At 38.3% G+C, this 23,971-nt stretch overlaps 1 protein-coding gene across 1 annotated transcript; it reads left to right on the forward strand.

Annotated features, from left to right (window-relative positions):
- The first annotated feature begins 8,867 nt into the window (after positions 1–8,867).
- Positions 8,868–9,494, forward strand: LOC149841316 (pentatricopeptide repeat-containing protein At5g46100-like). Its single transcript, XM_090005243.1, has one exon. The coding sequence runs from the start codon at positions 8,868–8,870 to the stop codon at positions 9,492–9,494; it is 627 nt and encodes a 208-aa protein (XP_089861369.1).
- The last annotated feature ends 14,477 nt before the right edge of the window (positions 9,495–23,971 follow it).

Consider the following 23,971-nt stretch of genomic DNA (forward strand, 5'->3'; position numbering starts at 1 on the left):
GATGAATATTAATTTGGATTCAAGATCCAAATAAGACCCAAGATGGTTCTTATTTTAAATAACACGGGATCAGATCCATTCGAACCCAACCTAATAAAACCATATTATTGTAATGTTTTATACTCATTGATTTGGAATTGGATCCAAAATGGACCCAAACTAATCCTAGATGGGGCCACCGCCACTCGAAGGGGTTATAAAACCCCCTTCTCTCTCTGTTTTCAAAACAAAACCTGACTCACCTCCTTCTACTCTTCTTCTTCTCCCTCTCAGCTCTCCCCTCTCTCTATATACGTCAACCCTTCCTCCCGCTCTTTCTGGCTGTTGAGCCCCTGCCAGACCCAGATGAAGCCCTCCTCTTCCTCTCCTCCATTCTTCTTATTCTTCTTCTTCTCCAGCAGGACCTGCCGGAGAACTATAGCCACCAGCTGTGGTGGCTCTGGCTCGCTGGAAGAGAGGGCACCTGGCACCCTCTTCTCCTCCTGTTTTGATCGGGCGGAGGCAGAGCGCCACCGCTCTCCTTCGCCCCTCTTTTGTTTTGCCCAGCAACACCCTGTTGGTGGTGTTGCCCGGCACCCGCTACGGCGGGGCTCCTCCCCCGCCTCTTTTTCTTCCTCCCTCCTGCTTCCGGTACCCAATGCCGCCCTCCACTGCGCCTTGCGTTCAGTGGGCTGAATCACTAAGATTCGGGGTGACCCGGATCTCTGCTAGACCGGGCTCGACGCAGGGGAGCCCAATCCAACCACTTGAGGCCTGGGGTGTATTGGACCGCACCCGAGATTCGGGGTTACCCGAATCACTACTGATATGTTGGATCGGGCTAGACTCAGTCGAGCCCTCCAGCACACTCCCCCTTCTGACTCGGGGGCTGTCCCAGCCATAACCCCTGGCTTCCTTTGAGTCTCAGTTGGCTCTGGCGAGTTGACCCTGGGGTAAACCGAGCCTAGCTTGGTTCCCTGTAACCAAGCCCCAGCTCGGTTAGATCCAACTGAGCCTGACTCGGTTAAAAACCCTTGTTTTTCTTGGCTTAACCAAGTCGAGCTTAGCTTAATCGAACCCCATCTTGGTTCACTTGAGCCTAGCCCGACTCGGTTAGCCTAATCGAACCCCGACTCGGTTAGCCTAATCGAACCCCAGCTTGGTTCACTTGAGCCGAGCTTGAGCGGTTAAATCAAATGAGTCTAGCTTTGTTTAGTTGAGTTGAGTCTGTCTCGGTCAAGTCAACTAAGCCCAGCTCATCTTAGCCAAAGCAGAACTCGGCATAGTTAAAATATGAACTAAGCTCGGATCGACTTTAAAGCCCGTCTTAGTCCGGTTAAACTCAAACTCGGTTCGGTTTTGACCCCGATGCCACTGTAGTTGGCACCTCTGTCAAAAATTATTTAACGATCGTTCTTGTCGCAGTTTCACAAAAATCTTTTGACATCGAACTTGCTTAATCTATGAATTTCAGTACCTTCGGCATGAATATCAAGGCATGAGCAAGCTGTCACCATGGTTGTGCAATCCTAATATAAGTATTTTCTATTTAAGTCATATATATATATAAATATATTATACATATATACATACATGTATAAGTATAATTTATTTCAGTACAAAATATTGCATACTCATGCTTTATTTAAATTATATGCATAACATTTATGTATATGTTGCTTTCTTAAATTAAGTGTGCATTTATTTATGTATGTCATACACGTGCTTTATTTAAATTACATGTGTATTTATTATGATGACATTTATGCGAATGCTGTTTTTTATAAATAATGTGTGCATCTATTTTTGTGCACAGTTTTGCATACACTTGGTTTATTAAATTACATATGATTTACTTACGTACCCATACTTCAATGTTCGTACGTGTGCTTTAATTTTTTTTTCAAAAAAACACGTGCACGAGATTTTACGCTGGCATGTATCAGACATTCTTAATTATTGAACTTTACAAAATGTTAACCCTGTATGGTTTGAACATTAAAAGATTGTTAAAAAAGAAATAAGTTCGATATATTTTAAGAATATGCAGCCGAATCTATTTTTGAATGGGCAAAATGCAGAACTTTGATTACGTGGACTTCGATCACATGTACATCAAGTTCCTCGATATGTATCTGAGATTAACCTAGATCTATATCAAGTTGAGGATCAAGATATCATTTTTTACAGTGATAATCTTCTAGAATACCCCTATTGGTTTTAAAAAATAAAAGCAATAATCTTTTCTGAAAACTGGGTTGATTATCATCACTGTGTAATATAAGACATGCAAGACATGTTCGTACACTGATGAATGAGTCGAGGTTTGTGACAAACCTCACATTGCAACAATGCACCGTCTTATAAAAAAATCACATGCAAATTCTGAGATCGCCTTGACAGACAAAATGCTCAATCGATTTCAAGACTAAAGCATGGTGAATGAGTTACAATAATAACAAACTTGAAAACCTTGCTAGAACGAGTAGATGATGCCTACCCGAGCAAGACATATACCAATGTGTTAAAACCCCTTAGTAATAGAAGACCCAAAAACTCATTCACACATCATGTCTATCTGAAGAGGATATGAGATACAAACTCTGATGGACAAGTTGTTAACAACTACGCTCCACGAGGTAGCAATTACTCATAGTCCCCAATCATCAGAGTTAGGGGACATGGCTACCAATTATTGTCTTAGGTGGTAGATCCCATAACTTGTGCAGAAGTAATGATGCATCCTTAATTTTCTCAGTCTTTAGATAATTCTCTCTCGATAGTAATACCGTCTCCTTTGGATCAGATTCATCTAATTATTCAGGTTATCAATTTACATGAAATAACAAACCCCTGAGTGATCTCAGATTGTAGCCAGAATTTCGTCCTGTGAGTACCCACAGGTAGGTTAATATTAAAACAAAGTCATGATATCCACACTACTAATCAAAATGAAAACGATACCCTGCTTATACAAATTCGTAGATCATTAGTTGCATGTGCATAATACTTGTATTAGTTCTGTACAACTGCGTAATATCATTGTACCTACCAGACTTTCATGAGTCTGGCCATTTTTATGAGATCTAAGTGATAAATAGACAGTCTCTACGGGCGATGGTGCGATGACGCGATGATGTCAAGAATTCATTCTCTCTGTTGTTCGCTCTTGAGCACATTTTGACATTTTGTATATGAACTTTTTGTATAAAACTATTTATATCTAGATCTTTGGTTTGAATCTTTATGGTTTTGAATGATTGCATGAAAATGCAGGCCCAAATTCCAAGACATTTTGGGACCCAATCTATTTGTTGGATATTTCGCCCGGAATCTGCCCATGGTTCGCTAACTTGATCTTTTCAAACAAATATTCTGTTGAACTATTATTTTAACTCTAAAAAATGATTAACTACAAAATTTTAAAATTTTCACAATTTTTACAAGTTAGAAATTTTGGTGCATTATATAAAATGTGATTGGATCTAGGTTTGGATTCGATAATGTCTGATTTGGGTTTGTTCCACACTAATGGGAATAAAATACTGGGTTTAGGTCTAACTTGAATGAAATACCGAACCAGACCGAGCTTCAAAAAGTTTCTTAATAACCTCCTATATCTCTTTTTTTTTATAGATGAGAGTTTCTTAATTATAATCAAATTAATTAACATATTTAGATAACTTTACTGAAAGATAAAACTTATTCTAACAATATGGATCGAACATATTAATCCAATATCTAAGCACAAAGATCCAAAATAAAATCTAAAATCTAAAACAGATCCAAATGAATCTTTTATGGACTTAGGTCTTCTGCTCTGCTCCCAAAATGTATTTATTTTTGTAGTCGCTAGCTTCATCCTCAAAGCAACGCAATTGCTCCCAAACAACAAACAGTATCGGAGAAGCTGCAACACACTTCTTCCAAACAGTGGAAGATAATGGGGGTAACAACAGCTTACCTCTGACTCAAGGCTTCCAAACTGGGGTTTTCTCAAGTGTGTAGTCTTTTGATTCCTAAAAACAACTGGCCTACTGCATGGCTGGTCATTACAATTTTGTAACGATGCACCGTCCCTGTGCACGTCATTAAATTTTTTGTGTGCCGCTAAAAGTAGTTTTTTGGGGGAAAAACTCGTTTTTTTTTTCTGCGACCGTCCTTCGACGGTCAGGGCGCTCAAGCACCTACGCTCTCTGAATGAGGGATAAAATCAGTCACTAAAGCTCCATCTCTTTTCTTGTATCAACCTGTCAACCCTAATCATAACATATCAACGCTCCATTAAACCTGGAGAAAAGACAAGCAAAACAAGAACCCAAATTTTTCGAAAAAATAAAGAGAAATTACAAAGAAATGAACCTCAAAATCAACTGCAAAGGCTTGATTTGGAGCATCAAAATCCATATTCTTTCCTTAGAGAGGGTTATACTATTGGAGATATTGAATGAGGTTGGATGCTGAAAGATAACTACGGGTAGTAATCCGGCTACTTTTGGGTGGGTAACCATCGAATGAGAGAGAGAGAGGGGTTAGGGAAAGGGAATAGAAGGGGTAGATCAGTCATTAGCGGTTTATGTTAAAAACTAAATTTTTAAGCAAATGACAAAAAAGCTAAACAAATAAATTACCAACAAACTGTTTTGAGGGACATCATTGTACATGTTATTAAAATAGACAAACGGTTGTGCATTGTAACCTCTCTGACAAATATTACGAGATTTAGAAAAAACTTGCGATAATATCTCAAGAAATTGCCTGAAAGTTTAAAAATGGCAAATTTTCATGATATTTTTCAAACCGTCATGAATATTGTGATATTTACGCTTTTAGCAGATATTTATCATGAAAACCCCCAAGGTTTTTATTTTAAATGTGTTTTATTTATATTTTTTTATAAAAATGTTTTTTTTATATTTTTTAATTTATTTTTTATTGTTGATATTTTAAAAAAAATGCGAGATTTATGAAATTTTTTAAAATGTTGCATGTTTTTAACTGCCTATATTTTTGCCGTCTTTAACTTTTATCATTATGATCGTAATACTTCCTTATATATATATATATATATATATATATATAAAGAGAGAGTGAGAGAAAGAGATTTGAACGAAAATCATTTCACAAGAGAAGGGAGTGCGAAACGATTTTCGTACGAAAAGGAAAAGCTGTTTCAGTAGACCGTGGGCCCCACAAAGCGAGTGGGCGTTTGCTCTGGCCCCACGGACAAATGACTCGTTTCCATGGGAACCATGGTTTACAGAACTGAACTGTGTCAAGCTTTGTGGTGCTTGATAGGGATGCAAATGGGTCGATTTTTTTTTTGTGGTTTTGTGATTTTTGGCTCTTCTGACTCGATTCCGATCCGATTCTCCATGTATTTAGCTGTTTTGAGTCCGATCCGTTTGCATCCATCTAATGCTTGAGCTTATCTTTATTATTTTTTAGCATAGAATTAACTTTGTGCTTGCATCATTAGCGTAACAACATCAGACTCAAACAAGCTTTTAAAAGAGTCACAAAGTCGAGACAAGGTCAAGCATCTTCATTGATTTGATTGCCATGCCTACGACCGATGGTCCGTCCTCTATGTCACAGGATACCTCAATGTACTCTCGTGTCATGTCTTCGTGTATATCATCTCCAATAGAAAACTAGAGAGCGGTAACGTGTTCGTGTCGTTTTTACGGTGTCCATGTGACTTTAATGGCAGTGCTCCTCTACAACGTGTTTTAGCTGGGAGGGGAGCACCACTTCTCCTCTTGTCAAAATGTAAACCCCCTCCGACAAAAGGGCTGATCCAAAAAAAAAAAAAGAGAGTTCCCCATTTGGGGGAGCCGCCTCTTTGGTAGACCCAAGGGGGCGAGGATAACCCTCACTCCCCACAATCTGCGGGAGGGGTGAGGTTTATCCTCACCCTACGTGAGGGCTATAAAAGCCCTCATGCAGCCCCTCCACCTCGCATCAAGCGAACGACAGAGGGAGAGAGGAAGCGGCAAAGAGCGAGGGAGAGAAGAAATTTTTTTTGAGGGGCTTACCGATTCTTCGCCAGCGATGAGGTAAGGCCTTTCCCCTTCTTCTTCATCTTCTTCTTTGTTTCTCTTTTTGTTCTCGGGCAAAGGGAGCCAATAGCCATGGCTGCCGACGAACTACAAAAAAAATAGAGGTTTACGAGAGAGAGAGAGAGAGAGAGAGAGAGAGAGAGAGAGAGAGAGAGAGAGAGAGAGAGAGAGCCAACCAACCGACGTCGGTGGTCGAACCCTCTACCACAGGGAGGAAGGAGGGAGAGGGCCAGCAACGACCGACCCTTTGCATTTGTAAAAATGGAAGCGGCAAAACCCCTTTAGCTTTTAGGTTTTTAAGAGGACCGGCTCTGTCCGGGTGTGACCCAGACCGAACCGGGTGAGTCTAGGCGCGACCCAAACCAAGCCGATTTGGGTCGTGCCCAAACTGAGCCAACTTTAATTAAAAAAAGAGAGGGCCTATAAAAAAAAATTCGGTCAAACCGGTTCTGGTTGAGTCGGTTTAGACCAAACCAATCTGAACCAAATCAGTTTGGATCAAACCGGGTCAGATCGAATCTGTTCGGTCTGACAAAATCTTAGATCCATTTTGATTAGATCTGGACCAGACCAGATCTGGATCCAGTCAATTTGGATAGATCCAAATAGAAATGGATCTAAAGATATTTGAGTATGGATCTATACTGACTGTTCTGGATCCAGAACAGAACTAGTTTTGGTTCAGATCAGTTCTGGATCCAGATCAGATCTGATTGGATCATTTCTGGATCCAGATCAGAATTGAGTTTGAACTCAGTGAGACTATTCTGGATCCAGTCAGACAGTTTTGAATCCAGATGAGTTATGGGTCTAGATTTAAATAGTCAATTTTGGATCTAGATCAGAAGTTGATCTAGATCGGGTTATGCTTATTTTCGAATTTTAAGAATAAATCTGAACCAAAATACCTTTATGGGTACCTGAGATTTATTTTGATAAAATGAGCATAACTTTGCACTCCGAACTCAGAATTGAGTGAGGTTTAGTGCATTGAACTCATATTGTAGAGGAGAATCTTTCTGTCTACTAATTTTAGTCAAATCAAGGACACAAAAATTGAGATCTCATGAGTCAATTCAGGAGGGGTATTTTGATAAATTTGTTAAAGTATATAAGGTTTTATGAATTAATACAAATATGCTTATGTAATGACCAAATTCTATTGTCAGAACATCTTGAGACTCGATTGCGATTAGAGCACGGTATTCGCACAGGTAAGAGATATTATAAGTAATTTTAGATATGAATAAATATTTTTACGTTGCATGTTATTGTTGTGATTAGCATGACAATTTAAGTGTGGAAATGATATGCATATATTGACCATGCATGATATTATGAGATGATTACATACACATGTTAATTGTGGAATATATGTTAGTTATTGTATGTCATGCATGTTAAAAAGATTATTTCATGATAGCATGTATATGTGATAAACTGCTTATGCCATGTATTGTAATGAGATTGTGTTTAGACTTGAGTCTCATTTTATTCTATTTATGTTGTATGAATGAATATATTGAGATTAACATGTATAACCCCTTAAATCCTAGAAGTGGCGACCTGTGGTAAGGGCTACTTAGTTCTCGGCCAGAGTACAGTCATCATAGAGAGTAGGCCACCGGTGATTTAACGATATGGAGACCCTACATCTTTGCATGCTTATTATGAGATAAATGTGAGTCCTAATGTCATCCTAAGATTAGAGAATGAAATTCATCATGATTATTTCATGATATCACTCATGAGAGAATGAGTGAAACATGACTTTAAGAATGTGGGTTTATGTGTTAAACTTAGCCTATGACTTAGGGTTATACTCACACAGTGTTTGGGGACTCTAGACGACCATGGATGGTTGAGAACCATCATGGTTACAATGTAGCATGAACCATACCGAGATTGAGATTGATCCTGACCTTCCAACTAGCTATCAGTGGGGTTCATTTTTTGTTTCACTACAGTGCCTGGTAGTTTGGGGACCAGTGAGAGTGTATGGTTCATTGTTTGGCTAACATGTAGAATTGAAGTGTTCTACGTGGGTTGCTATGCGTATAGACAGTTATGATCGGTATAACTGACATAGGATTAGTTTGGTGTGATCAGAGTGTTTAAGAGAGTGAATGAGGGTAATTAAAATATACAAACTTGTGTGGTGTGTCGAAAATTAAACTGAGACTAAGGGCTTAGAGCCCACTACAATTGTAAGTTTAAGTGTTTATTTGCTTATAATTATTTTTTACTGAGTTGTAGACACACCTTCCTGTTTAATTACAACTGTAGGTTCCAAGCATACTAGTACATGCAGGACTTGATCGACTTCTTTTTCGATGGAGTATTTGATAATTTTTACTTTCATATAATTGAAAAATAATGTATTTGTTATTTTCTTTTATTATAAATGATGAATATTATGAAAGAAAGTGAGTTATTAAATGATAATGAAAAAAAAATTAGTCATATTTCTCTATGTGAAGTCTATACTCTTTTCATATAGAAAGTAATACCAAACAAACTCGGACTCCCAAAGTCCCATAAGATAGTGTTACACTAAAGTTGAGGTAGAGAGAGAAGGGAAAATTGCTCTCATTTCACTATTAGAAAACCAAGAATTCATGACTCCGATGAGATGGCCGAAAACCATCACGCTGCAGCACATTCAAAAACTGATTCGGGGAGATCCGCAAGGCCGTTCTCATCTTCGATTCGGCCATGGCCGAATACTCCAATGCGTACATACACGACCAGGACACGTTCTCCCTCATGATCTTCTGATTGCTCGTGGACAACCAGTTCGAACCCGCCCTTCACCTTTTGAACCGCATGAGGGACAAGAATCTCGATTGCCCAGAATGCGTTTTCCTCTCCTTCAAGTCCTACTCTCAAGCCCACTGCCCCCTCAACGTCCTTAGGCTAATTTCGAAGATGAGGGAGTGCAATTGCTCTCCCACGCAAAGCTTGTTTGTCTCCGTCTTCGATGCCCTCGTCTTCGAAAACAAACTGAAATTAGCTCACATATTCTACAGATTCATGGAGAAAATGGGTGTCTCTTACAACGTGGTTTCGCTCAATGTGTTGATCAAGGCACTCTACAAGTGTCCCCAGACGCTAGGCTTCGCTCTGAAGGTTTTTAGGGAGATGGGTGATCATGGGTGCGTCCTGGATTGCTACACCTACAACACTATGATTAATGGGTTATGCTCATTTGGGAAGGTGGGTGAAGCCAGGGAGTTGATGAAGAAGATAAACAAGGAGAATTGTGAGCCTATCGTTATTATATATAGCGACATCATACATGGGTTGTGCAGAAATGGCAAATTCGATGAGGCTGTAAAGCTCTTCGATGACATGAATGCAGGAGGAATCGAGCCCAACGTGGTAACTTACAGTGCTCTCATTGATGGTCTGTGTAAAAGCAGACGGTCTTCGCAAGCAGTTATATTGTTGTAGAAGATGACGAGCAAGCGTTTTGGCCCCGAACATGATTACTTACAGTTCGTTGGTGAGTGGTCTTTGTAAAGAAGGCAAGACTCAGGAAGCATTGAAGATTTTGGATTGGATGAAGCTGCAGGGATGAAAGCTTGATGCAGGACTGTACAACAAGATTATTGGTTGTCTTTGTGATTCACGGAGGTTTCACGATGCATCAAATTTCATCGATGAGATGATCCTTAGCGAAGTGATGTCGAACCACATTACTTAGGGAGTTCATGCCAGTATGCACAATGTGGTCGTTCAGGGACTGTGTAGCGAAAAAGATGCGAACAAGGCTTTTACGGTTTATCAGAATATGCGAAGGCAGGGAATTTTTGCTAATTTGAGAAGTTGCAATGTGCTTGTGGATTGTATGTGCAATAAAGGGAAGGTGTATAAAGCTGGTGGAGTTGTTAGTGATATGTTGCATGATGGATGCATTCCTGATGAATTCACATGGAATGCAATCATGAGCGGTTTTTGTTGGATTTGGGTCCCCTCCATGTGGAGGACCCGATCCAAGGAAGGTGAAGAGACGCACTTCACCTTGCATTTTTTTTAGGCTTGAAAAGGAGTAAAATGACAAGAAGTGAGGGACTAAAATTGAAAATGTGAAAAAGAAAGAAAAAGGAGAAAAGAGGGCACGATGGATGGTATGCTTGGTGGAGTCCTTTTGGGTTTTGCTCTTTGAAGAAAAAGAGAGAAAGAGAGAGAGAGAAGAGGGTTTCTTCCTCTTGTTTTGTGTGGGGCTTTCACAAGATTGTGAGAAAGAAAGTGGTAGAGAAGGAGAAAAAAAGAAGAAAAGCTTTAATTGTTGGTGTTCTTCATCTTTTTTCTTATCCCCTTCTTATTTTGTAAAGATTATGGCAAGAGAAAGGAAAACTTTTGTTGTGGGAAGGTTATCACTATTGATTAGGTGATATTCTTCCACTTCCACCTCTTTATTTGCTTTGATGTTTCTCTATTGTGGTGATTTGTGGGCTTATTGTGGGTAGGCATTGTGTATGCCCATTTGTAGTCATTCTTTATATCACATAGTGGAGTTGTTGTTAGGTTGCTCTCAACCCCATGATTTTTACCTCTCATTTTGATAGAGTTTTTCACGTTAAAATTGGTGTGTGCCGCTCTTTTATTGTATTTTTTTATTTTCTTTATTATCCCTTGCTCTTATTAATCAAAGTATATATATTTTTATGGTATCCCTTGGATGATAAAGGTTTCATTTTGGAGCTCGGGTGGAAGGAGTTATTTTATGTATTATGTGCAAGGCATAGAAGTATTCTTCTTCTAGGTACTTTGTTGTCATTGCCTTCATTTGAGAAGTGGTTGCATTTGGTTTGCGATTCTTTTTCTCAACATCAGTGATATCAGAGCTTCAGGTTCAAGAATAAATATAAACACAAGTCGGATGATTAGTTTGAATGGCACAAATTATAATTTATGGAAGAACAAGATGAAAGATCTTTTGTTTGTAAAGGCTATGCATCTTTCAGTGTTTGCTACTCAGAAACTCGAATCTAAAAGTGATGAAGAATGAGAATTTGAGCATGAGCAAGTGTGTAGTTTTATTCGGCAATTCGTTGATGAGAATGTCTATAATCATATTCAACATGAGAATCATGCAAGGACATTGTGGACTAAGCTTGAAAATTTGTATGCTTCGAAAACTAACAACAACAAATTATATTTACTTAGATGAATGATGCAACTCAAGTATAAAGAAGGAAGCTCTATAGCCAACCACTTGAATGAATTTCAAGGGCTTGTTAATCAATTGTCTGGCATGGGTATTAAATTTGAAGATGAAGTTATAGGGCTTTGGATGCTTGCTACTCTACCGGATTCATGAGAGACATTTAGGGTCTCACTCACCAACTCCGCTCCTAATAGTGTTGTTTCTATAGAGCTTGTTAAAGCCGGTATCCTCAATGAAGAGATGAGAAGTAAATCTTAAGGCTATTCTCCACAGTCAAAGGCATTTGTCACTGAAAATAGGGGGAGAAGTGAATTTAAGGGTGAGAAGGGTAGAGATAAAAGCCGAAGCAAATCAAGATCAAGATACAAGAATATGGAGTGTCATCATTGCAGAAAAAAGGGGCACATTAAGAAATATTGTTTTCAGTTGAAAAAAGAGAACAAGAATTGTGAAAAGCAGGAAAAGAAAAATAATGAGAATGGTGATCGTGTTACTGCAACTACTTCGATTGAGTTAGTTGTTGTCTATGATGATGATGTGGTGAACTTGACTAGTCATGATATTAGTTGGGTGATAGACAGTGGTGCCTCTCTCCATATTACTTCAAATAGGGAGTTCTTTGCTACTTATACTCCAGGCGACTTTGGAGTATTGAGAATGGTCAATGATGGTTTGTCTAAAGTTGTTGGTGTTGGTGATGTAAATTTGCAAACCACCAATGAAACTATGTTGATGCTTAAATATGTTAGGCATGTGCCAAATGTTTGCTTGAATTTAATTTCAGTGGGAAAGCTTAATGATGAAGGCTTTTATAGTATATTCAATGATGGATAATGGAAGCTCACTAGAGGCTCATTGGTTATAGCTCGTGGAAAGAAGTGCAACAGTATGTATATTTTGTAGGCATTGATTTTAAAGAATGTGACTGAAAATGAGAAGTCAGTTGAATTGTGGCACAAGAGGTTGAGTCATATGGGCGAAAAGGGCATTGAATGCTTGATAAAGAAGAATCTACTTCTTGTAGTGAAGAAAGAGAAGTTGAAAAGGTATACTCATTGCTTGGTTGGGAAGCAAATGAGAGTATCTTTCAATAGTCATCCACCATCAAGAAAGAAGAAAATTATAGAATTGGTTCTCTTAGATGTATGTGGTCCTTTGAAAAAGAGTTCGCTTGGAGGTGCACTTTATTTTGTGACTTTCATTGATGATCATTTAATAAAGTTATGAGTCTATGATTTAAAGAGAAAAGACCAAGTGTTTGATGCATTCAAGCAATTTCATGCTCTTGTTGAGAGACAAACAAAGAAGAAGTTAAAGCACATTCAAACTGACAATGGAGGTGAATATTTGAGACCATTTGATGAGTATTGTAAGATGCATGGTATAAGGCATCAAAAGACTCCTCAATTGAATGGTGTAATTGAGAGAATGAATAGAACTCTTGTTGAAAGAGTTAGATGTTGGTTATCAAATGCAAAGTTGTCAAGACCTTTTTGGGGTGAAGCATTATGCACAGTGGCTCATGTTATTAACTTGTCTCCTTATGTTTTTTTAGATGATGATATTCCTGACAGAGTTTGGTTTAGAAAGAATGTTTCCTATGACCATTTGTGTATTTTTGGGTGCAAAGCTTTTGTGCATGTTCCTAAAGATGAAAGGACACAGTTGGAAGAAAAGACACAATAATGTATATTCTTGGGATATGGTCAGGATGAGTTTGTGTATAGGTTATATGATTCTATTGAAAAGAAGCTTGTCAAAAACAAAGATGTTGTCTTTATTGAAGACCGAACCATTGAAGATATTGAGAAAGTGGTGAAGGAAAAATCTCAGAGCAGTGACAGCTTGATTGATATGGATCATGTTCCTTTGTCATCTTTTTCAAATTCAGTTGAAGATGACACACATGAGGATGCTGAAGATTCACAACAGAATATTGACAGGTCAGATATGTCTGATGGTGATGATGTTGAGCAGCATAAGACAAGTTCTTCTTCAGCTGCAGATCCACTTCACTGATCTACTAGAGAGAGACAACCATCCACTAGATATCCTACACATGAATATGTCTTGTTGACTGATGGTAGAGAACCTGAGAGCTATGATGAAACTATGCAAGATGTGCAGAAAGAGAAGTGAATTGAAGTAATGAAAGATGATATGTAATCTCTTTATGACAACCATACTTTTGAGCTTGTACAGTTGCCTAGAGGTAAAAGGGCGTGAAGAATCGTTGGGTTTTTAGAGTGAAGCGAGATGAGAACTCGTCACACCCACGATATAAAGCTAGGTTGGTTGTAAAAGGTTTTAGTTAGAAGAAAGGTGTTGACTTTAAAGAGATCTTCTCTCCAGTTGTTAAAATGTCTTCTATCAGAGTTGCTTTGAGCTTGGCAGCAAGTTTTGATTTGGAAGTTGAGCAAATGGATGTGAAGACAACCTTTCTCCATGGTGATTTTGAGGAAGAGATATACATGGTGCAATCTGAAGGGTTTGAGAAGAAAGAAAAGGAAGACTATGTTTGCATATTGAGAAAGAGCTTGTATGGTTTGAAACAAGCTCCCAGATAGTGGTATAAGAAGTTTGAGTCTTTTATGGGGGAGCATGACTACAAAAAGACTACTTCAAACCATTGTGTTTTTGTAAGAAAAATTTTAAATGATAATTTTGTCATTTTGTTGCTCTATGTTGATGACATGCTCATTGTGGGCAAGAACACTTTAAGAATTGCTAACTTGAAGAAAGAGTTGGGCAAATCATTTGCCATAAAGGATTTGGGAGCCGCAAGTCAGATTTTGGGCATGCAAATTGTTCGTGATACAAAGGTAAATAAGCTATAGCTATCACAAGAGAAGTACATTGAGAAAGTACTTCAAAGATTCAACATGGATAAGGCAAAGACAATAAACACTCCACTTAGAGTACAATTCAAGTTGAGTGTGAAGCAAAGTCCTTCTACAGATAAAGAGAAAGAGGATATGCAAAAGATTATCTATGCTTCAACAATTGGCAGTTTGATGTATGCAATGGTGTGTGCGAGGTCAGATATAGCTCATGTAGTTGAGGTTGTTAGCAGATTTCTCTCAAATCCTGGTAGAGAGCATTGAAATGATGTGAAATGGATTTTGAGATATTTTCGAGGAACAAGCAATTTGTGTCTTTGTTTTGATGAGCAGAAACCTACTTTAGTAGGTTATACAGATTCAGATATGACAGGTGATGTTGATTTTATAAAGTCTATATCTGGATATTTGATTACTTTAGTAGGTGGTGCAGTGTCTTGGTAGTGGAGACTTTAGAAATGTGTGGCACTATCGACTATAGAGGCAGAGTTCATTGCAGTGACAAAGGCCAGTAAAGAGTTACTGTGGATGAAAAAATTTATGCAAGAACTTGGTTTTACTCAAGAGAAGTATGTTTTGTATTGTGATAGAGTGTGATTCATCTTGGCAAGAATTCTACTTTTCATGCAAGGTCGAAGCACATTGATGTGATGTATAATTGGATACGTGATATGTTAGATACAAAGCTAATTGAGCTTGAGAAGATTCATACAAATGATAATGGTGCAGATATGACGACTAAGGAGTTGCCTCATAGTAAACTTGAAGTATGTTGCTCTATCATCGGTTTGGCAAAGTCTTCCACATAGCCGGTGAGAGGGATATGTGTTGGATTTGGGTCCCCTTCATGTGCAGGACCCGATTCAAGGTAGGTGAAGAGACACACTTCACCTTGCATTTTTTTAGGTTTGAAAAGGAGAAAAATAACAAGAAGTGCGGGACTAAAATTGAAAAGGTGAAAAAGAAAGAAAAATGAGAAAAGAGGGTACGATGGATGGTATGCTTGGTGGAGTCCTTTTGAGTTTTGCTCTTTGAAGAAAAAAGAGAAAGAAAGAGAGGGAAGAGGGTTTCTTCCTCTTGTTTTGTGTGGGGCTTCCACAAGATTGTGAGAAAGAGAGAACGAAAGTGGGAGAGAAGGAGAAAAAAAAAAAAAAGCTTTAATTGTTGGTGTTCTTCATCTTCTTTCTTATCCCCTTCTTATTTTGTAAAGATTATTGCAAGAGAAAGAAAAACTTTTGTTGTGGGAAGGTTATTACTATTGATTAGGTGATATTCTTCCACTTCCACCTCTTTATTTGCTTTGATGTTTCTCTATTGTGGTGATTTGTGGGCTTATTGTGGGTAGGCATTGTGTATACCCCTTTGTAACCATTCTTTATATCAGATAGTGGAGTTGTTGTTGGGTTGCTCTCAACCCCGTGGTTTTTACCTCTCATTTTGAGAGGGTTTTCACGTTAAAAATTGTGTGTGCCTCTCTCTTATTGTGTTTTTTATTTTCTTTATTATCCCTTGCTCTTGTGAATCGAAGTATAAATATTTTTGTGGTATCCCTTGGATGATAAGGGTTTTATTCTCGGGTGAAATGAGTTATTCTGTATTATGTGCAAGGCATATACGTGTTCTTCTTCTAGGTACTTTGTTGCCATCGTCTTCGTTTGAGAAGTGGTTGCATTCAGTTTGCGCTTCTTTTTCTCAACAGTTTTGGGGATCGGAGGAAGGTGCGGGAAGCGACTGAATTGATACAAATTGAACTGATGAAATTATGAAAGCATTACACGGACCTACTGCAACAAATGCTAGCCGTGGATCGTAGCCTTTGTATAGAATGAGAGATTATTTATGATTGTTTTCCATCCCAATTTCAACGAAGGTTGATTAGTCAAAATACTCTGAGCTCAAGCTCTTGATTTATATCAATAAAAATAGGCTTTCATGAATGCTGCTATATGGCCAGTTGACTAAGTACAACCAGCACAAGCATCAATGAATGATAAAATTATGCCTTTGCTTTTTATTGCTTTTTTGGTAGCCATCAGGAGCTTGAAGTAGGAGGGAAAATCCTTCTGAATTTTGATCAATTGTAAGTCCATAACTAAATAGAGAATATGAACGTCAAACTTCAAAGTGAAGTGAATGGATCTGAAGTGATGTGTAACGGAAATGCGAGTTCAATGTTCATTGCCTTCTTCAAGACGGCCATTTGGCACATTCAGTAGCATTCATGGGATCGTTTTCACTAGCTTCTGAAGATGATTGCATGTCATTGAGCTTGCTGCCTGTTAAATCATATTTTACCCATATGGCTAACATGAATTTCTTGTTTGATCATTCTGCTGTTCAGGGTGCTAGTTCTCCATGATCTGCACATTCAGCTTGAATAGTAAATATTAGTGTTATGTTTGGGCTTTCTGGTGTTCCTATTGCCATTGATTCAGTTAGTGTCTGTTTGGCCTTGCTCTAGGAAGGATTTGTTGTTAACACTGTGTGAAGCTTGGGAGCAAGGGGTAAGCTTACGGAGTTTACGTTGTCCCGACGTACAGCAAGCAGAGCCAACATGGCTAGGTCTATGATCCTAGGGATGATTTTTTAGTGTAAATATTAAAAAAAAAACTTACTCATGAATTTAATGAGTTTTAAGGTTGCCTTATCATCCAACCACAAAGACGGGTAAGACCCAACGTGTGATATGAACTCATGAATGATCCATTATTTTTTATGGTACCTTACCGATGAATCTACGGTTTATTTTCATGAAATTGGTGTGTCGCCACTTGGCCATTTGCAAACCCTCTAGTGGGAACTCATAGAATGGGAAAATATTGGTTATACTGGTGGGTTCCAAACCCTCTAGTTGGAACTCATAAGGGCAAGTCATGTCAACCAAATCCAACTTGATAAATGTGTTCGATATGTCTAACTTAGTAAGGATCAACCTTTGGATCATATTTTTGACACTTGATACATTATACACTGTCAATTTTTAACCCCCAAAAAACCTACATAAACATCAAAAAATCACCAAAAAAAACTACATAAACATCAAAAAATCGTGATCCTTGTATGTAGATCACATCTGGAGAGTCTAATTTGGCAAGAAAAAAGGAAGTTTTTTTTTTCACTGGAGGGTTTGATAACCCACAAATGCAGCCAATATTTTTCCAATAGAATGTATGCTCTGCAAACAAAATTGGTTATAGCCTACGACATCAAATACAAATAATCCCCATGACACAATATATATATATATATATATATATATATATATATATATATATATATATATATATATATATATATATATATATATAATTACATGACATCAAGGGGGTGTGTTAAGACCAAAACCATCCATCCATCCAGTCCGTTGCTCATAGGTATGTAAACGGTTCGGATTAGGGTTGGGTGTAGCTAATACCAGATTTGACTAATTAGATATCGACTAATCATAGTTAGATTCAAATTTGAATCCGGATGAAGAAAGGCTAATGCAGAATATAAGTGAGTACATGTAATCAAAATCGGATACCCATTATGAATTCTTGATGAGAATCTATTATTAATCAGATTGAATTTTCTTTACTGAATCCAGTTAATTGGAGTTAGATTCAAGTTGGATGTTACATAAATCTGACCCGTGGCATCCCTAGTTGCTCTTGTTAAGAGTAGAGATCATGAAGATCACGATAAGCTTGAGCATGCTAATGGGACTCGGACTCTACCAGGCGGTTACCATAAAGATCACGATAAGATTGAGCAATGAACTCAAACTCTACCACGTGGTTACCATGAAGATCACGATAAGATTGGAACTCGGACTCTACCAGGCGGTTACCATGAAGATCACGATAAGATTGAAACTCTAACTCTAACATATGGTTATGATAGAGCCAAATGTGATGCCAATACGACGGAGTCCAAGATTATCAATAATTTCAATCACACAAAAGAAGGAGACACGTGTAAGGCCAATATTGTGGAGACCAAGACTATCAATAATCTTAATAATATTAGAGGAAGGGCTAATTCGATTAGATGTGAAGAAGATCAAGATAATATTATCAAATGTAATGATGTTATCAAATGTAAAAAAGAGAAGAATTTAGAGGATTAGTCGATAACCATGTAATATCTTTAAATAGTGAAAAACTCTACACATGAATCATTGAGTGGAGTATTGTGGATATAAGTGATAGTTCACCGAACCACGTTAAAATTTGGGTGTGCATCTTTTATTTTATGGTATTAGAGCGACTAGCATCCTGGGTGATTATAGTATCCTTCTCAATGACATCAACATCCACTGAATGCTTTATAAAATTTTCATACCCCTTCAACCTGAATGTGGCAAATTTCATCACAATTAAACTCAACCATTCAAACTTCTTGTTGTAGAAAACACAATTACTTGATATGATTGAAAGCCAAGACATGATTGACTTTGTTGATGGTGAAACTCCTATCCCGACTCAAACCATAGATGGTGTTTCAAATGCAAAGTTTATTGCCTGAAAAAAATCCGACGGGTTGCTGCGAGGATGCATCATGGGCACTCTATTTGAAGAAGTGCTGGGTCTCGTCATTCACCGCCAAACATCAAGCAAGGTATGAAATACCCTTATCAAGGCCTTTGCTCATGTCTCCAAGGAACATGAATTCCTATTGACGCAAAAAATTACAGTCATATCGGAAAAGAAGCCTCTTGGTGAATGAATATGTTAATGGGTTTAAAAAAATCTGTGATGAACTCGCGACCATTGACAAACATGTGGAAGATGAAACTATGGTATTCTGGCTTCTTAATGGGCTTGTCCATGAGCATGACACATTCATTACAACTATACTAAAGGCCCCCATTCCACCATATGATGATGTGATTGGCCTACTCCAAGGGCGTGAAACCATGCACACCGTACATGAAGAAGGTGCAAATGAGTACTCTGCCTTTTTGGGGCAAAATTTTACCAAACAAAAAAATTGTGCTAACACAAAGCCACAATTCAACTCAAAAAGACGTGGCTTTATCCAAGCTAGACAGGGTGGCAGTCGATTCAATCAAAATAAAACTAAATTAGGTGTTAATCAACCGAATGTCAAAAGCAATCAAAGAAAAGAGAAAGGGGTCTTGTGTCAAATATGTGGCAAAATGAATCACAGTGCCATCAACTATTGGCACCGTTTTAATCATGCCTATCAAGCTGAAGATGTCCCACAGGCTCTTGCAACAATGAAACTTGCTGATACTCAATATCAAGATTGGTTCTCCGACACAGGAGCCACCGCACACATTATTGCCAATCTAGGTAACCTTGAAACTTTTTCCAAGTATTATGGTTCAAAAAAATTTATGGTAGGAAATGACGCCAAATTAAATATCACTCATGTTGGGTCCACAAAAAATTGAAAATGGTGACCATTCGCTTCACTTAAACAACGTCTTGGTCATTCCAGATATTAAAGAGAGTCTTGTGTCTATAAGCCAATTAACTTCTAATATGCCCTGTTTATTTGAATTCTCATATGATGGTTTTGTGGTTAAGGACAAGAGGATGGGCAAGCAAGTGGCGATGGGAAATAGAGTAGGAGACCTATATGGATTCAACAACTCAAGGAACAAGGTTGATGACAAAGAGAAAGTTTTCTTTTCTTCACATTTCAGAAACTCCAGTTGGGATGTTTGGCATCAACGACTTGGGCATGTGCATGCCCGAATTGTTGACTTTCTTGAAAGAAGTAAATCTATTTCAGTAACTTCAAAGTCTGTTAAAAATGATATATATGCAAGCTGTCAAATGGGTAAAATAAGTAGACTACATTTCCTTTCTGTTGATGATCATTGCACAAAGATGTTTGGAAAAGTTCATTGTGATCTACGGGGACCTGCTCATTTTACTTCTCATCAAAATTTCAGAATTTATGTTGCCTTTATTAATGAATATTCTCATTTTTCTTAGATATTCTCTTTAAGACATAAATCTGAGATGTGCAACAAATTTATTGAATTTTATAAATATATTCAAACTCAGTTTGAAAAACAAATAAAGATTTTTTAAACCGATGAAAAGGGCGAGTTTGGAAGTGTTGCACTTGGGACTTATTTAAAGATGAATGAGATTGTTCACTATAAAAGTTATCCAAAAACTCTAGAACAAACTGGAATGGCTGAAAGAAAGCATCGGGTCATCACCGAACTGGGGTTAACCATGCTCTTTCATGCTCAAATTCTGACTCATTTCTGGGTGAAAGTCTTCTTAACGTCAGTATGGATCATAAACCAGTTACCTACACCCAACTTATCTATGAAAACCCCTTATGAGAAGGTATTTAGAAAGAAACCATATTATACTAGCTTGAGAGTCTTTGGGTGCCACTATTTTCTATATCTTTAGGACTATGCTATAAATAAATTTGATCCAAAAATGCTACAATGTGTTTTTCTGGGCTATAGTGATTATCACAAAGGCTACCAATGTCTTTACCCTCCACTATGCGTGTTTATATATCAAGACATTGTTTTTGATGAAAATGTTTTCCCTTATCATAAACTTGGCCTCCTCTTCTTTACCAACCAACACAGAAGTGAGATCATCAGTCTGAAATAATGGTTCACTTAGACTAAATCCAACTTGATTGAGTCTAATGACCCACAGGATCCAAGAAACGTCACATATGAGTCATCTCATGACACGACTATGCAACGTGAACCCACTCACAACGACTTGGTCAGTGCTGCTTCTAAAGGTTCACAGTCTTGTGATCCTTCTTCTGCCAACGTTAGCCAGTCTGCTATCATTAGGGATAGTGTTGAAGGTACCACTGACAGTTCTTCTTCTAGAATCCATCATATGGTCACTCGTATAAGGGACAACATAGTAAAGCCTAATCCAAAATATTTTATTTCTCTTTCTATGCCGCTTGAACCAAAGAGTCTCAAGGTTGCTCTTGCCCACAAAGGGTGGCATGATGCTATGCACAAAGAGATGCATGCTCTTCATATCAATGACATGTGGGAACTTGTGCCCAAGGAGCCTGGCATGCATATCATTCGGTGTAAATGGGTTTATAAAACCAAACTCAAAAGTGACGGCTCTGTTGAACTGCTAAAAACTCATTTTGTTGCTAAGAGATTTGATCAAATCCTGGGTATTGACTTTTTGAAATCCTTCTCTCTCGTAATCAAGACTGCCACCATTCGTATTGTCCTCTCCCTTGCCTTGGCCTACAACAGTAATATTCGTCAATTGGATGTCAAGAATGCATTCTTACATGGTCGTTTGAATGAAACTGTGTTCCGTAAACAACCTCCAGGATTTTAAGACCCTCAAAGGTCGGATTTTGTTTGCAAACTGAAGAAAGCCTTGTATGAACTCAAGCAGACTCCTCGGGCATAGTTTGATTGGTTTAGAACATTTCTTATCTCTCTTGGTTTCTTCTCTAACATTGTTGATCTATTTTTATTTATATGTAAAAATGGATCTATGATAATTATTGTTCTACTCTATGTTGATATTACTCTGACTGACAATGATCCTTTGTTTCTTAGACAATTTATCCACATTGTCAGTAAAGAGTTTGCTATGAAAGATCTCAGATTCTTGCATTATTTTTTGGGCATTGAAGTTCACAGGTACTCCGGGAGCTTAATCCTGAATCAAAAGCACTATGCCTATGAACTTCTTGATAAGGCTCAAATGGTTCGTACCAAGCTTGTCTCTACACCCATGGTGACCTATGCTACTAGCACTACAGATAGTGATTTGCCTTTTCGGGATGCTACATTTTATCACAGTCTGGTTGGCGGTCTCCAATACCTCACTATGACTCGACCTGATCTCTCATTCAGTGTTTATTTTGTCAGTCAGTTCATGCAGAATCCAACCAATACTCATTTCCAAATGGTAAAACACATTCTTCATTTTGTTCACGACACTATTGATCATGAGATTTGACTGCTTTTCAATACATCTTTGTCCTTGTATGCCTTCTCAGATGTCGATTGGGCTGGATGTCCCATTAACCAACGCTCTACCTCTAGCTTTTTCACATTCTTTGGGAACAATTGCATTTCTTGGAGTATCAAAAAGCAACCTACTATTGCCAGATCCAGTTCAAAGGCCGAATACTTCTCGTTGGCATCCACTACTGCTGAACTTATGTAGCTCACATTTCTGCTACATGACTTGGGAGTCTTCCTTCAACACCCCCCTCTCATTTTTTATGACAATATTTTGGCACTTCAGACTGCCATAAACCCACGTTGCATTCCTACATGAAACATGTTGAAATCGACTATCATTTTGTTTGGGACAAAGTTGCCCTGAGAAATCTCATCACTCGTTATGTGCCATCATCCAAACAACTTGCTGACATTTTTACTAAGCCCTTACTGCACACTCATTTCCTTGATCTTCGAGTCAAACTGGGTCTCTCCGCTCCGCCCGCCACTAGTTTGAGGGGGACTGTTAACAATAGAGATCGTGAAGATCACGATAAGCTTGAGTGTGCTAATGAAACTCAGACTCTATCGAACAGTTAATTACCATGAAGATGACGATAAGATTGAGCAAGAAACTCAAACTCTACCAGGCAGTTACCATGAAGATCACGATAAGATTGGAACTCGAACTCTACCAAGCGGTTACCATGAAGATCACAATAAGATTGGAACTCTAACTCTAACTCTAACTCTAATGATAGAACCAAATGTGACGCCAATACAATAGAGTCTAAGATTATCGATAATACCAAGATTATCGATAATCTCAATCATACAAAAGAAGAAGACATGTGTGAGGCCAATATTTTAGAGACCAAGACTATCGATAATATCAGAGAAAAGGCTAATTAGGTTAGATGTGAAGAAGATTAAGATAATATTATCAAATGTAAAAAAGAGAAGAATCTAAAAGATAAACTAAGATTAGTCAATAACCATATAATATCTTTAAATAGTGGAAAACCCCACACGTGAATCGTTGAGTAAAGTATTATGGACGTAAGTGATAGTTCACTTAACCACATTAAATTTGGGTGTGCATCTTTTCTTTTAGCTCTTTGCTGACTGTCGGTGCCATTAATGGTCGCTCAGGGTGGCGGAAGGAGTTGTGAACCATGTTGAACTTTAAAAAAGGTGAGGGAGCAGTGCCATCATTTCTACTTGGACTCGGATGCTGTTGGAGTTGTTGCTCCAAGGCAAAAAGATAACCGGGTCAAACCTCTATCAAAGGTGAGGCGTCAGGAGCACAAAAAAAAAGAAACCACAGCAGCCAATAACAAGTTTAATTTTATTTTAAGTTGTCTTAACGTGTTGGATGGGCAGCCTAACGATAAGCCCAAGCCCAACCCAAGAAAGATCAGGTACGATGCGAATTGCACAACTTTAGTGTGCCGCTGCACTTGATCATCCACCATCAGGCCCAACATTCCGCCCGATCTCAATTCATTAAAAATAAGCTGCCTTTAGGCTTGGTAACTAATGGTTGCGCATAAAAAATCCAGACCCAACCCAACCGAACCCAAAATGGCTAGGCTAGGATTGGCTCATCTGGCCGCCCTACCCGCTGTTCATACGTAGCTATTATTGGGCACTCTACCATATCTTAGATGGCCACCACGTGTAATACAGTAATTTCAATAATAATCTTAGCAGCATCAGATAGTAAGGCTTGACGTTTGGGTTTTTCACCGAGTTAAAGCAAGAAGCGCGTCAAATTCAAGGCATTTTTTTTTTTGATTTATAACCTGAAGAAACAGCACTCGGTGTGAAGACCTGGTCGCGTTGGCCCAACCTACCATACCTTGGGTCATACCGGCTGCGTAAAACTCCGAAGGCCCCATTGAGGGCATTATTGTAATTGACAAAAAGTTTGGCACTCTTTTGAAATTTCATACAGTATAGCGTATGGCGAACTTTTCCCATT

Source organism: Nuphar pumila, chromosome 4 (assembly GCF_984573655.1).
Source record: "Nuphar pumila chromosome 4, dmNupPumi1.hap1.1, whole genome shotgun sequence".
Taxonomy (NCBI): domain Eukaryota; kingdom Viridiplantae; phylum Streptophyta; class Magnoliopsida; order Nymphaeales; family Nymphaeaceae; genus Nuphar; species Nuphar pumila.

Bases quoted from the DNA above. Each gene is read 5' to 3' on its own strand.
- LOC149841316 (XM_090005243.1), top strand. From the start codon at position 8,868: ATGAGGGACAAGAATCTCGATTGCCCAGAATGCGTTTTCCTCTCCTTC.